Raw genomic sequence first — 16,162 nt, forward strand, 5'->3', positions numbered from 1 at the left:
TGCTAGTTGGTTCACACTACACCCATTTGACCCATTTCAAGGTCAACATTTGTATTTGGGTCATCCATGAATCCTAACAACACCCATTTCACTAACACAAAGTGTGCTAGTGATTTAACAACCATTTAAGACTCACAAACCCCAACTCAACAACACCAAACCCTAGTTCATGAGTCTTTTAGTCTAAGTACACAAATCTTACCCAAAAACCCCAAATTAACATGGAAATGGGTCTTACACTAAACCCATTACTAAAACGCTTGCCACAACTCAAATTAAGTACTAGAACTTAAAATTGGAACTTACCACAACACCAAAACGTAGCTAGCAAGTGGATGTAACAAGATTCAAGCTCCAATTGGCTAGAACTAGCTTCTTCTTCCTTGAATCAAGCTTTCTCTCACTAGACTCTCTCTCTCTCTCTCTAGTTGGGAGTGTTTAAAAGGATAAGATTTTAGGTGGAAATGAGATCCAGATCTGATCTCAAGTCTTAAATACGCCCATGTGTGAAAAGTCCTAAGTGCCCCTCTTATTCTTACAAAATAACCCAAAAACCCAGATTCTGTAATAGGAAGTCATTCCAGATACAGGAACGTCGTTCCTCCCATACGTAAATCCAGAACGTCATTCTACATATAGGAACACCGTTCTTTAAACAGCTCCAAAATGTTCTGTTCAACTTTCTACCCATTTCCTTGTTACACAATGTCGTTCTTGGTTTTGGAACACCGTTCCAGCATTTGGAACGTCGTTTCTCCCTTCCGAAACGTCGTTCCTCACTCCTTAACTCACAAAATCCGTGAAAGTCTTAGATTCAGTTTTACCGACGACATAGAGTGCATTTTTCCAGTTTTACACCAAACAAGGCTTTTTGGCCTTGAACCAACATATAACCATAAATCCTTCTTGATTGAAAATCTAAGGTGTTACAACTGTCCCCCACTTGATTCGGATCACATCCTCGCGATCTAAGCCGCATGACAAGCAGGAAGATACACCAACACGAACTCTCCGGGCTCCCACGTAAACTTTGAACCCTTACGATGTCGCCATTTAACCTTATAAGTTCTCACTTCCTTATTTCGCAATATCTTCCCCTTTTCATCAAGGATTTCCATCGGCTCTTCAATGTACTCCAATTTTTTGTTTAAGGAAATCTCATCCAATGGCGCCCACGTCGAGTTGTCCGCAAGACACTTATGTAGATGGGAAACATGGAATGTGTTATGAATTCCAGCAAGTTCTTTGGGTAACTCTAATCTGTAAGCAACCTCACCACCTCGCGTCAAGATTTTGAGTGGCCCAATAAACCTATGAGCTAACTTTCCCCGCTTCCGAAACTGAATTTTACCCATCCACATGGAAACTTTAAACATCACCATGTCACCTTCTTGAAACTCAATTGGTCGCCTACGTTTATCGGCATAAGACTTTTATCTATATTGTTCCGCCTTAAGTCGAGCCCGAATCATTTCTATTTTACAATTCATTTCTAGCACCAAATCGGTACTCCCGACTTCCTTTTGACCCACTTCACCCCAACAAACTGAGGTTCGGCACCTACACCCATAAAGCATCTCATATGGTGGCATCCTGATACTAGCCTGATAACTATTGTTGTATGAGAATTCCACCAAAGGCAAGTGTTCATCCCAACTACCACTGAAATAAATAACACAAGCCCGTAACATTTCCTCAAATGTTTGATTCGTATGTTTGGTTTGAACATCCATTTGAGGATGATACGTCGTGCTCATCTTCAATTGTGTACCCATATCTTCATGAAACTTATTCCAAAATTGAGATGTGAAACGAGTATCTCGATTCAAAACAATAGGTATAGGAACCCCATGTCTCGATATCACCTCCTTGATAAATAACTTCGATAGTAACTCCGAAGATATCATCTCCGGATGGGAAGAAACAATGCACTTTTTGTCAACTGATCAACTATTACTCAAATCGTATCAAATTGGGTTGTCGCCGTCTTTGGCAACTTGGTAACGAAATCTAAGGTAATGTGCTCCCAATTCCACTTCGGGATTTCTAAAGGTTGCAACATACCTTACAACTTTTGGTGCTCGGCCTTAACTTGCAAACACATAATGTTGTTCAACATACTTACCACGTCACGCTTCATTCCGGGCTACCAATACTCTTTCTTCACATCAAGGTACATATTTGTTATACCCGGATAAATGGAATACTTTGAAATATGTGCTTCATCAAGTAGCACTTTTCGATAACCACCCATTTAAGGCACCCATACTCTACCTTGAAAAGACAACAAACTATGCAGACCTAATGTAATAGACTCCGTTTGCCCCATAATTCGTTCTTCATGCTTGTTGTTAACAAAAGCTTCAATTTGAATCTCACCAAGCTTTACAAGGAAATTTTTTAGTAATAATCATGCGCAACGATTTCACTCATATTGCGGGATATTGAATCTTTCTACTCAACACATCCGCAACAACATTCGCTTTACCCGGATGGTAAAGTATCTCACAATCATAATCTTTCAACAAATCAATCCACCGACGTTGATGGTTGTTCAATTCTCATTGGTCAAAGAGATGTTTCAAACTCTTATGCTCCGAATAAATCGTACACTTGACACCATATAAATAGTGGCTCCAAATTTTCAAAGCATGAACCACCGCCGCCAGTTCAAGATCGTGAGTCGGATATCTCGTTCGGTTACCTTCAATTATCTAGAGGCATAAGCGATGACTTTACCCCGTTGCATTAGAACAAACCCGAGCCCATTGATTTAAGCATCACAATAAACCACCATATCTTCAATTCCTTCCAGTAACACCAACACCGGAGCTTGGCATAATTTCTCTTTTAACAATTGGAAAGCAATTTCTTGCTGGTTCTCCCAATTAAACCTTACATTCTACCTCGTCAATTTGGTTAATGGAAAACCGATTTTAGAGAAGTCTTGGATAAAGAATTCATAAGTAACCAGCCAATCCGAGAAAACTTCGAATTTCCGTTGGAGTAGTCGATTTTTCCCAACTCTTTACCGCTTTTATCTTCCCCGGATCCACTTGAATACCTTCTTTATTCATAATATTGCCAAAGAATTGCACCCCCTTAGCCAAAATTCACACTTGGAGAATTTAGTATACAACTTCTTCTTTCATAACTTCTTCAAAACTTCAAGTAAATGATGTTCATGTTCCTTCATACTCTTAGAGTAAACGAGTATGTCATCAATGAACACAATCACCAACTTGTCCAACATAGGTTGGAACACTCAGTTCATAAGATACATGAATGCTGCGGGCGCATTCGTAAGACCGAAAGGCATTACTACAAATTCAAAATGCCCGTAAAGAGTTCAAAAGGTCGTTTTCTCAATATCTTCCTCACGGACCTGCATTTGGTGATAACCGGACCGTAAGTCAATTTTGGAATAATGAGTCGCGCCTTAGAGTTGGTCAAACAAATCGTCTATCCGAGGCAATGGATAACGATTCTTGATCGTTACTTTGTTCAACTCCCGATAATCGATGCACATCCTCATACTACCATCTTTCTTCTTCACGAATAAGACCGGAGCACCCAATGGTGAAGAACTCGGTCGGATAAAATCCTTCTCAAGTAATTTTTGGGTTTGGTTCGACAACTCATGCATTTCCATTGGCGCTAAACGATAAGGTGTTTTAGCAATGGGGGTAGCCCCCAGAACCAACTCAATGCGAAATTCAACTTGTCTTTCTACCAGAACACCTGGTAACTCATCCGGAAACACATCTTTGAATTCGTTCACCACCGTCATACTACGAATGGATGTAGGCTCTTCACGAGTATCAACTACATATGCAAGAAAAGCCATACCACCGCCACCAAGGAGCCGACGTTCCCGTGCATAAGTTCATAATGGAACAATTCTTCTCTGTTTCTCACCATGAATTATTAACTCTCCCCCACTTGGGGTCTTTATCTGAATAAACTTCTCATGGCATGCAATATAGGATCCATAACGATCGAGCCAATCCATGCCAACAACAACATCGAACTCACCCAAAGTCATCGGAAAAAAATTGATTTTAAAGGTTTCTGCACCAAACACGACATCACAATTTTTACACACATCAACCCCTAGCACCGTCTTACCACCCCCTATTTCGACTTCTATCGGATGACTTAAATTAGCTAGTGGTTTATTAAGCTTAGACAGAAACTTTGGAGACACAAATGACAAATTAGCACCACTATCAAATAGAATCCTTGCCGGATTAGAGTAAACCATAAAAGTACCTTAAACGACTTCGTTGGACTTCTTGGCCTCCTCACTAGTCATCAAATAATTTTCCCCCTAGCCGTAATTGCCACCTTTTCGAGCTTCTTGACTTGATCCCCACGCAAATCTAGACATTCTGACTTTCGGTGCCCCTCCTTTTGACAATTAAAACATGTGATTTTGTTAGAAGATGGGTTTGTACAATCACGAGCCATGTGCCTTTGTCGTCCACAACTACAACACGTGGGTCTAAAACCCCCAAAATCACCTTTCTTCACACTACCGACGCTCTCGATCGCACCTTTGCTCTTCTTGTTGGAATGACTTGTAGCTTCAAACTTTCTTTTGCTAAAGGTGAAGTCACTCTTTTTCAGAACAAGTGACTCAAAAACCTTTGCCACATCAAACAACTCATCAAAAGATTTCACTGACCCTCTACTAATCTTCTCTTAAAAGTTGTCATTCAAAGTTCGATAAAAGTCTTCCATCAACAAGCGATCATTACCGACATACTCCGGGAAAAATTGGGTCTTTGATAAGAAAGTGGACTTGAGAGTGTTCAAATCCATTGACCCTCGCCTCAAAGCATGAAACTCATCTCTTAGCCTCGAAAGATCGGCTTGAGTTCAGTACTCTCTAAAGAAATCTGTCTTGGACTCATCCCAAGTCAAACTCATACATTGTTCCTCACCAAAAACTCGAATTTTTGCATCCTACCATAGCTTTGCATCACCCCTCAACATACTACTACTGTACCTCATCTTCTTATCGAGAGGGCATTCACTAGTGGGGAAATCCCCCTCCATATCGGAGATCCAACGAGTACTCTTGAGTGGGTCTCTCTCGCCATCAAATGTGGGAGGTTGGGAAATCTTGAAGTTTTTGTAAATAAAGTACCTCCTTCCACCATCACCCGCATCACCTTCCACATACACACCTTGAGGTTTAGGAAACCTCTTTTCAAACTCCTCTTGGATGATAGCACCCATTTGTTCCTTTATGAGATCAGTTATTTGCTCGTCAACCGATTCTTGGAAATCTTGACCTTCGCGAGAAAATCCGCGTTGTGACTCTCCAAAATGGCTTCTACTCTAGCCGTGAAGTTATTCTCATCACTTTGACTTCCATTGTCATGACCTTTTCTCGTCTTCATGCTATAAAATGAAATAAGTTAGACAATGAATCACACGAACACCACACACATACTATACTGTCCCATCTTGCTCAACGCTCGTTGTACATCACTTGTTTGACTCGATTTGAACCCGTACAAATGGTAGCTATTCATTGTTACACGAGCACGTCGCATCAACTCGCTAGTACAATGACTATCTTGCTCGACGATTACAAACACAATTACCATATAATCATCATATAGTTAGTTCACCTATGCTAAGGCACTAACCAATTCCGGTCCGACCCGTATCCTACAAGTCCCGCATAAAATGCACACACAATCAAGTCTAAGTCTAGGCACCTATCTAAAGTCGTCTAAATCTCTTAGACCATACTATGATACCACTTGAAACAACACAACCCGTCATTAACCCGACAAATCTTTTTTTCAAACATTAATAAGATTAGTACAACAACACATTTCATTTATGAATCATAATCAACCACCATACACGTTTAACGACATTAAAAAGTTTGGTATAATACTTCGAGTATTAAATGTTTAGTACAATCCAAACTGTGATATCGACCCTAGAGTTTAAGTACCAAAAAAGCACGAGCATGGCATTTGGGGTTAAACTACCCAACAAAGGTCGACACCCAAAGTATCCTCCAAAATCCCATTAGATAGAGCTCTCTAGTCCACAAGCTTACCCTTGCCTTTATCAACACCTGAACCTAAAAGAGTAAACAACGAGAGGGTAAGCATAACGCTTAGTGAATGTAACAATTATACATATACATATATAATCTACTTACCTTCAAATACTTACACACATTCCGCATACATGCTAGAAATTTAATTAGCATACAATCTCAATGTACAAGCTAAAATATTCAACACGTCACATGCTAGCATAACCAATAACATGTAATATGAATAGTGCTAATGTAATTTCCACACACACACAATATGGTTAACTATACTCGCGTCATGGTGCTACCGGCTCTTTGGTTCACATCATAACATGAGTCATACTCACGCTAAGGTGCTACCGGCTCTTTGGTTCACACCTAACAACTCATGCTATAGTGCTACCGGCTCTTTAGTTCAAAATACAACACACATGCCATGATGCTACCGGCTCTTTAATTCACATCATAGCACCAATTCGCACATCTTATGGCACTACCGGCTCTTTGGTTCATACCATAGCACACAAATAAATACACTATATACATACACATATAATTATTCCACTCACCTTATCGCTTAGGTGGAAAGCAAAACCAAAGTCCCGCAAGCTTCAATGCAATGTACCTATTACAATCATTCCACAATTAACACACAAACAAGTTGGACTACTTACCAACTCATAACTCCTAGTGCATTTATAACCCATAGTGAAATTATGACCCAATTGCACTACTAACACCCACACTAGGTCAAGACTATAACAAATCATTAATAACTAGTGATTCTAGTCCAAACACACCAACTAACCTAAATTTTGAGTAATTAAACCCTCATCTTGCTAGTTGGTTCATAATACACCCATTTGACCCATTTCAAGGTCAACACTTGTATTTGGGTCACCCATGAACTCTAACAACACTCATTTCAATAATACAAAGTGTGCTAGTGATTTAACAACCATTTAAGACTCACAAACCCCAACTCAACAACGCCAAACCCTAGTTCATGAGTCTTTTAGTCTAAGTACACAAATCTTACCCCAAAACCCCAAATTAACATGGAAATGGGTCTTACGCTAAACCCATAACTAAAACCCTAGCTACAACTTAAATTAAGCACTAGAACTTGAAATTGGAACTTATCACAACACCAAAACATAGCTAACAAGTGGATGTAACAAGATTCAAGCTCCAATTGGCTAGAACTAGCTTTTTCTTCCTTGAATCAAGCTTTCTCTCACTAGAACTCTCTCTCTCTCTCTCTCTCTCTATTTGGGAGTGTTTGAAAGGATACGATTTTAGGTGGAAATGAGATCCAGATCTGATCTCAAGTCTTAAATACGCCCATATGTGAAAAAGACCAAAGTGCCCCTCTTATTCTTACAAAATAACCCAAAAAACCAGATTCTTTCATAGGAACATCATTCCAGATACAGGAAAGTCGTTCCTCCCATACGTAAATCCAAAACATCGTTCTACATATAGGAATGCCATTCCTCAAACAGCTCCAAAATGTTCTGTTCAACTTTCTACCCATTTCCTTGTTACACAACGTCGTTCATGGTTTTGGAACGCCGTTCCAACATTTGGAACGTCGTTCCTCTCTTCTGGAACGTCGTTCCTCATTCCTTAACTCACAAAATTCGTGCAAGTCTTAGATTCAATTTTACCGACAACATAGAGTACATTTTTCCAGTATTACACCAAACAAGGCTTTTTGGCCTTGAACCAACATATAACCATAAATTCTTCTTGATTGAAAATCTGGGGTGTTACACATTTCCATGTGTGTGTGTGTGGTTAACATTTATTTATAAACTAAATAACTATTTGCAAACAAGTTAATTATCTTTGTTAAAATCTCGAGTGAGACTGAAGTAATTACACATGAACATAATTACAAGAATGCAAGGTCGACTGTAGTGGTATGGGATGAACTGTTTGATTGAAAATGAGGATTTTTGGTCATCGTACATAGCTTTTCTAAGAAGTTCAAAACATTGCACTCGTTTCTTTCGAAAGTCTGAAATGACTTTTTCCACAGTCTTTAAATATATTTTGAGTAATCCATGTATATTATTAAGAAGTTTATTAAAGTCTTTCTTTAAGAAAAACTTTAATATTAAATGGGTCACCGTCTTATTCGGATAGCTTAATTGTAATTAAAGGTCGCCTGTATTCTATGTTAGAGGGTTAGGTTTTAAGGACATGTTAGTTTACCTACACCTAGAATCACCCTTGGCCTAAGGTGTCAGTGACATATTTAATTAGAACTAGACCAATTAAAGAGGGCCATAGTGTTTACCATAATAAAAATTTGATAACGATATATATCCATGTATCTGATGCTTTGACCAGACACATGTTGATTGCAATTGGTGAAAGATTTAAGGACATTGTGGTTTTAACTCTCTGGTCCGGTTTACCATGAATGTCCCTTATAGAGATGATGATCCACAGAAGGGTGGCTAAATCGATGCCACCATTATTGGTTTAATTGTAATAATGGTTGTTAAGTAGCTGTTAGGGTTTATGTTCGTGTAACATACATGTTGCTGTGGTATAATCTGTATCTTGAGAATAGACGTATTGTGAGTTTCCCCAAGATAATCTGTCCCGTTTAATGAAGTTAGGGTTTGTATTTATAATGAAACCCTAACCCTAGATATTGTAAATAAGATCGTAATGATGTGCTAACTACTTTCAATATTAAATGGGATAATATATAGGAATAGAATAGTATAAGATCGTATTCTAAAGATAAGATTGCTTTCGTGCGCACCAAGAAAAGTCGCGTTGTACGCTCATATTCACCTATGGAACGAACAAAATGAGTGTGCACCAAGCAAGTGACACGCACGAGTGCCTAGCACAGGAGTACGCGTGTCATTAGTTAGAACACAAACCCATCAACATACTCTATCTACTTGTTAAATAAAAGTTGGTACAAATTTAGGCATCTGCACTTATAAATAATCAATACCTCTTTTGCCCCAGACAACAGGTAATCCTTTCTGAAAGCTGAAAGACCATAGAGATACAAACACGACCGATCGTTACAAGTAAAAGCTTCCACACGTCTGTTGAAAAAAAACCGATGACTGATAGCACATCAAGTTTCTGACGTCGCTGTCTGAGACTCAAATTTTTGAAAGTTGCAGGTTACTAAATTCGAGCTCAAGTGAAGTTGTAAAAATGATAAATAAAACCATTTTTTTATTTTATAATTCTAAACAAATTAATATAATATAATATTACATATGTACATACCTTCTTAAAAAATTATTTAAAAAACTCAAAAATCTATAAATAATAAAAATAAAAAATTATTATAATAACTAAATATATAATAATAAAAGGGTTCATTATACTATTGGTCCCTGTGTTTACATAATATTTTACTGTTCGTCCCTATCTTTTCTAAAACTATGCTGTTAGTCCCCGTGGTTTATAAAAAGCTCTTCAATAGTCCAATCCTTAACTTCTGTTAACTTAGTCCGTATGATGGGCAATTTAGTCATTTGCTTCTATAATGTATATCCATAATATGTAAAGGATTCAGTTACTATCCCTACATAAAATCACCCGTCGTATACCGATTTTTCACACTGCTTTTCAACAGCCAACATTTTCTTAGTCTCCGTTTCAATATCTAACGATTTCTCAGCCTCCGTTTTTTGCATCCAATGATGATTCCTCATCAGTTATTTTGTCGCTTTCAACCATTTCTTCTTCCTTTACAACTTTTACAATGCATTCTTCAGATATTGCTTCAAGATTTTCACCGCCATCATTATTAATGTTTTCGACCTTAACATCTTTACCATCATTCTTAATATCACAACCTATAATTTCCTTCTCATCAATGTCTTCCAAAAGCATTGTCTCTTCCATCCGCTCCTCATTTCCTTCTCATCACCAGCCTTATCAATAGTTTCTACCTTAACATCCCCACTATCGATCCTAACATCAAAAACTATAATTTCTTAAACATTTTCGCTATAACTGCCTTTCAAGATTGCAATTTCTTTCTACTGTTTCAGTGTCTCCTCGTCACCATCATTATCAAAATTTTCAACCATGTTGTCCCCACTCTCATTCTCAGCATCAATACCTACCATCTCTTCAACATTATCTATATTGTGACCATCACCTTCATTAACATTCGCCTTGTCTTTTTCTCGTTCCACCGTTGATTCAGTAATCTTTTGCATATTGAAACCTCCCTCTTAAACCTACAACATCTGCATCGATTCAGTTTTACGATGATGATATCACAACAAAGTGAAGATGATTTCGAACATCGTGAAGATCAATGTGAAGATCATCTATTTATGCTTTTGCAATTATGGTAGTATTTAAGAGTAACATACTTTACCGAAAGAAATGCAAGTGTGCACAACTACCAAAACAGCTTCTTAGGATTTGCAGCTCATTTAACAGAAAAAAAGCAGAAGATATTGCACTAAAACCAGGGGCACTTTTGGTCTTTCCGGATACCATCTTGCAACTTCACACAACACGTTAATGGGATTTTCTAAATTACTAAATCTAGTAGAAACCAATATTAGACCAACAAGTGCTGCATACAATGTTTTCGAGTTCAAATGCAGCTTCAGATGTTGTCATAGGTGTAATGGACACATGTTGTTACCCCAAACAACTATACGGCTAGTATAGTCACTAATTTTTAAATATCGATATGGTAGTGTTACATATTATTATCGCAGAAGTACTAGCAACACATTGTTAAATACACAAAATAATCCAGATTTAACATTATATGTCACACCCCCAAATAGGGCCGGAGGTATTTGTGACTAATTATATCAAATCAAGCAATTGTATAACGAGAACGACTCTATATGAGACGTTTAATTGAGTTTTGCAGCGGAAGATAAATAGATTACATTGTATTTAAAGCATTAAATGTTTTTAAATGAATCTATAAGTAATGCTTGAAGACTCCAAGCATGGCAAGAAATCATCATCAAAGCAGCAGATATACAGCGAAAACAATATTTAAGTACCTGAGAATAAACATGCTTAAAAAGTCAATACGAGGTTGAGTGAGTTCATAGGTTTATCATAAACAATGATTTCAGTAATAAATCACAAGATTTAATATAATAAAAGACGATATATCATGTATATCAAAAGTATGCCATGAGCGTATAATATCAAAACTAAATGATTTTACCCCGTAACTGAAAGGACCCGTTCATATCGATTATAAACGATTCACAATAGTTGATTTCATTGCGAGGCATTTGACTTCTATATGATACATTTTACAAACATTGCATTCATTTTTAAAAGACAAACTTTCATTTCGTCGAAAGTTGACAGGGAAGCATACCCTTTCATAATATATCCAAACTATAAATGACTTAATATTAATCTTGATGAATTCAGCGACTCGAATGCAACGTCTTTTGAAATATGCCATTAATGACTCTAAGTAATATCTTTAAAATGAGCAAATGCACAGCGGAAGATTTCTTTAATACCTGAGAATAAACATGCTTTCAAGTGTCAACCAAAAGGTTGGTGAGTTCATTAGTTTATCATAATCAATCATTTCCATAATTTTAATAGACCACAAGATTTCATTTATACAATAATCATACACTCGTAAGTGTTTAAAATTCATTCATATGAATTGAACACCTGGTAACCGACATTAACAAAATGCATCTAGAATATCCCCAAACATATAAACATTGAAGTACTAAAGCAGTTCAAATTCTCTGACTGGGGCGTGTCAAAGCCCATAGATCTATCTTTAGGATTCGCATCAATTGGTGGCAATTATAATAAACACCAATTCTTCGGCTACCAAGTTCAACAAGGGCGATATCCGGTATAACAATTCAACCATAGAATGTAGTTTCGATTACTTGTGTCTATTTCATCAAAAATTTATAAATGTGCATGTATTCTCAGTCCCAAAAATGTATATTGCAAAAGCATTTAAAAAAGGAGCAAATGAAACTCACTATACTGTATTTCGTAGTAAAAATACATATGACGTCATTGAACAAGTGCAAGATTGACCTTGGATTCATGAACCTATATTAAGTATATATATTTATATATTGGTCAATATCTGTCTAACAAATTCAGGTCAAGTCGTAGTGTATCACAATCCTAATGCTCGAGATTATCATGCAAAAGTCAACAAAAATCAATTTGACTCAAAATGACTTCTAAAAATTCATACGTGTTTATTATATAGCTTAAATATAGTTGTTATATATAATTAAATATATTTATCAAATTTTATGAGAGTAAATAATAATACAAGTCATTTATTAATAAATAAAAATTTATATTAAAATTTATATATAAAAATATACTTTTATATTTTTTAAGTAATAAAATTTATACAGTTCACTCAATATTATAAAAACATGGTGGTATGTATTATTAATGTAATTATATTACGTGTGGTAAAAAATATCTTTGTATCACATATTTGTTTGATAAAATAATATTGATAATAATAATAATAAGTAACAGTTGTATTATTTTGTAATAATAATAATTATTATTATTATTCTACTAATAATAATAACAATATTTATATTTACAAATGATGATATTAATTATGATAAAATGATAATTCTAATAACGATAATTATAACGATACTTTTTAATATTAACCGTAATAATAATAATATCTTATATAATAGTAATAATTCTATTCAAAATGATAATTTTTAATATACTAAAATGATAATAAAAATGATATTTTATAATAACAATGACATTTCTATTAAAAATGATAATTTTAATAAAAATGATAGTTTTAATATAAATGATACTTTTAATAATAATAATAATGATAAAAATAATGAAAAAGGATATTTTTCTCTTAAATCAATATCATACAATATTTTATTTCATCATGATACTTATATTCGTTATTTCCTAATCGATTTGTTTAATAGCTTTTAGTCCTCTTTTAAATCGCATTTATAATATTGATAATAATATTAGTCATAATAATTAGATGATACTAATATTAGTTTTAATTGATAATGATACTAGTAATAATAAATATTAATGATAATACTAATAATAATATTAATATTATCAATAATATTAACAATAACTTTTAATGATAATAACGATAGTAATTAAAATAACAATTTTTAATGATAATATTTATACTAATAATGATAATGATAATAATAATAATAATTATTTAGATAATAATAATAACGATGATAATAACGACGATAGTAATAATAATAATTGTTTTAACAATAATACTTAAAATTATAGATAATTCAATTGACTACATCTTTTAATCCGTTCATCGAAACTATTCGATATCTAAATGAAAAGTTATTGATTTTTCGCCAGCTTTCCAATGACATGCATATCATATACCTTATCTCAGTAGTATGTGTATTAAACTCATGATCTATCATGAACTATTTAATGACAAAATTAAACATACAAGCATCCATAATTATATATACTCGAGCACTAGTCAGGGATACATTACTAATATACAAAAGTTAAGTTATGAGCGCTCACGTATGAATATTGTGATTCAATATTACAGGAAAGTATGTAGACGCAACTGAGATGATAAACACTAGTTTGACCTCATGAGCATACTCCCGAACATTATCCATAACCTCCATAGCTATAACCCATAATTTTCTTAGCCATATCGCGCTCGCAAAACCCATTTTGAAAACATGCGAGCAGAACCTCGTCGTAGTATTTTATGTATACTAATAATATCTTGAAATAATTCAGAGTATATATATATATATATATATATATATATATATATATATATATATATATATATATATATATATATATATATATATATATATATATATGTACATCGATTGAGAGAGTTTAGAGTAATATATTTTCAAGTTTCTATGAAATAATAAAAACTATTGAATTTTATTTATAATAGGTTTTTAAATTATTAAAGTGAATTATTAAATTATGAATTATTAAAGTGAATTATTAAAGTATGAATTATTAAAGTGAATTATTAAAGTATAAATTATTAAAGTGAATTATTACAGTATGAATTATTAAAGTGAATTATTAAAGTATGAATTATTAAAGTATGAATTATTAAAGTGAATTATTAAAGTTAAAGTAAAGTAAAAGTAAAGTAAAGGTAAAGTAAAAGTATAAAACTATGTACGTATAATACGCGTATAAATATATATAATATTAATTTAATTCGTTATATATATATTTAATAAAATAAAATATAAATACCGTTATCTTTATCATACTGGTTAAGTAATGAGTTGTTAAAAGTGGTTCTAGATATGTATAAAAGTTATATACGTTTTAATAATAAATAAGTTCTTTTTAAACTGAAAACGTTTTTGTACGTCTGAAACTAAATCAAATAAATATGATAATTTTGTTTTCCAAAACTAAATATATTTAAGAATCATTTTGTTAAAAGGTTAAAATAATGGAAATCGTTATATCATAAAACGTTTTAGAAAAGTAGATTATATATATTCATAATAGGTTTCAAGTTTTTAAATTATAGTCTGTTGGTGAAGCATGAGATAAAGTCCAAAGGTTAAATAAACGTATGAAATCATCTTAATGAAAAATGTCAAGTTATTTAACTTGTCAATATTCAACATCTAAGTTATTTACACTCCACGTTCTCACTTTCATATTAAATAAAATGAAAGTTAACATAGTTATCTTATCAAAGTCATGAGGAAAAAATTATAAAACATGAATTGGAAATTAAACAGGAATCTCTACTAACCCTTGTCTAGTTTTCGTTAATTGACATATTTGTTCTTACTTATAAATCACTTTACCATTTTTGAATGTTATCAAAAAGAATAGATTTCTTAAATCACAGTGGACCTCATAACATAGACCCGTAATCATATCACAATGTATCTGATAATTCAATAATTTGATATTATCTTTTAATTCCGTCGATAAATATATTAAACATATATTGAAACAAATACGTTCATGTAAAGTATTATACATCTAATACTTTGTTAACATTTTCAATTAATATAACTATATATTATATATACATATCTATATACACATAAATGTTCGTGAATCGTCGAGCATAGTCAAAGGGTACTTGATTACATGAATATAGTTCCAAAACTTTTTGAGACTCAACATTACAGACTTTGCTTATCGTGTCGAAATAATATAAAGATTAAGTTAAAATTTGGTCAGAAATTTCCGGGTTATCACAGTAACAATACATATGTAATTGTCGAGATCATTATTATACCACCAATTGACCTGAGGTCAACAGTGCGGGACGTTACTCGCAATAGCGCTATTTATAATAATTCCGTTTGCCTCTTCATTATCTAGTAATTAATGATATTACAAAGCAGGGTTTTGCATGTTTTAAATGAACACAATAAAAGTACTCATGTTGGTCGCATAATAATTTGTAATTGTGTCTATCAGTTATAAAAATAGTACATGTATTCTCAGCCCAAAAATATAGATAAAAGGGAGCAAATGAAACTCACGATACGATACGATAGTTTGTAGTAAATATGCATAGGATGGCACTGAACAAGTACAGAGTTAACCTCGAATTCACGAACCTATATCAAATATATATATTAACACATATACTTGTAATCGAATAAATTTATATATATTATTTTGATTGTTATATGTTTCTATATATATACTTTTATATATATTTGATAAAATGATATTAATAATGATAATGAATAAAGAGTTGTATTATTTTGTAATAATAATAATAATAATATTCATAATGATAATGGTAATATTCATAATGATACTGGTAATAAAAATAATAATAATAATAATAATAATAATAATAATAATAATAATAATAATAATATATTGTTAATGATAGCAAAAATAATAATTTTTGTAAAAATGATAATAATGATAATAATTTTTAATAATAATAATACTAATAAAGATAGTCATATTAGTAATAATAATGATAACATTAATAATAATACTTATAAATATAACATGATACTAATACTAATAACAATGATAATAATAATAATTTGTATTGTTTTCAAAATAATAATAATAATAATAATAATT

The 16,162-nt window shown here is 33.2% G+C and overlaps 1 protein-coding gene across 1 annotated transcript; it reads right to left on the bottom strand.

Moving 5' to 3' along the window:
• Positions 1-968: 968 nt before the first annotated feature.
• Positions 969-1,382, bottom strand: LOC139888808 (uncharacterized). Its single transcript, XM_071871795.1, has one exon. It carries the CDS (start codon positions 1,380-1,382, stop codon positions 969-971), a length of 414 nt encoding a protein of 137 aa, XP_071727896.1.
• Positions 1,383-16,162: the final 14,780 nt, after the last annotated feature.

The sequence above is a fragment of the Rutidosis leptorrhynchoides genome, chromosome 2 (assembly GCF_046630445.1).
Source record: "Rutidosis leptorrhynchoides isolate AG116_Rl617_1_P2 chromosome 2, CSIRO_AGI_Rlap_v1, whole genome shotgun sequence".
NCBI classification, from domain to species: Eukaryota; Viridiplantae; Streptophyta; class Magnoliopsida; order Asterales; family Asteraceae; genus Rutidosis; species Rutidosis leptorrhynchoides.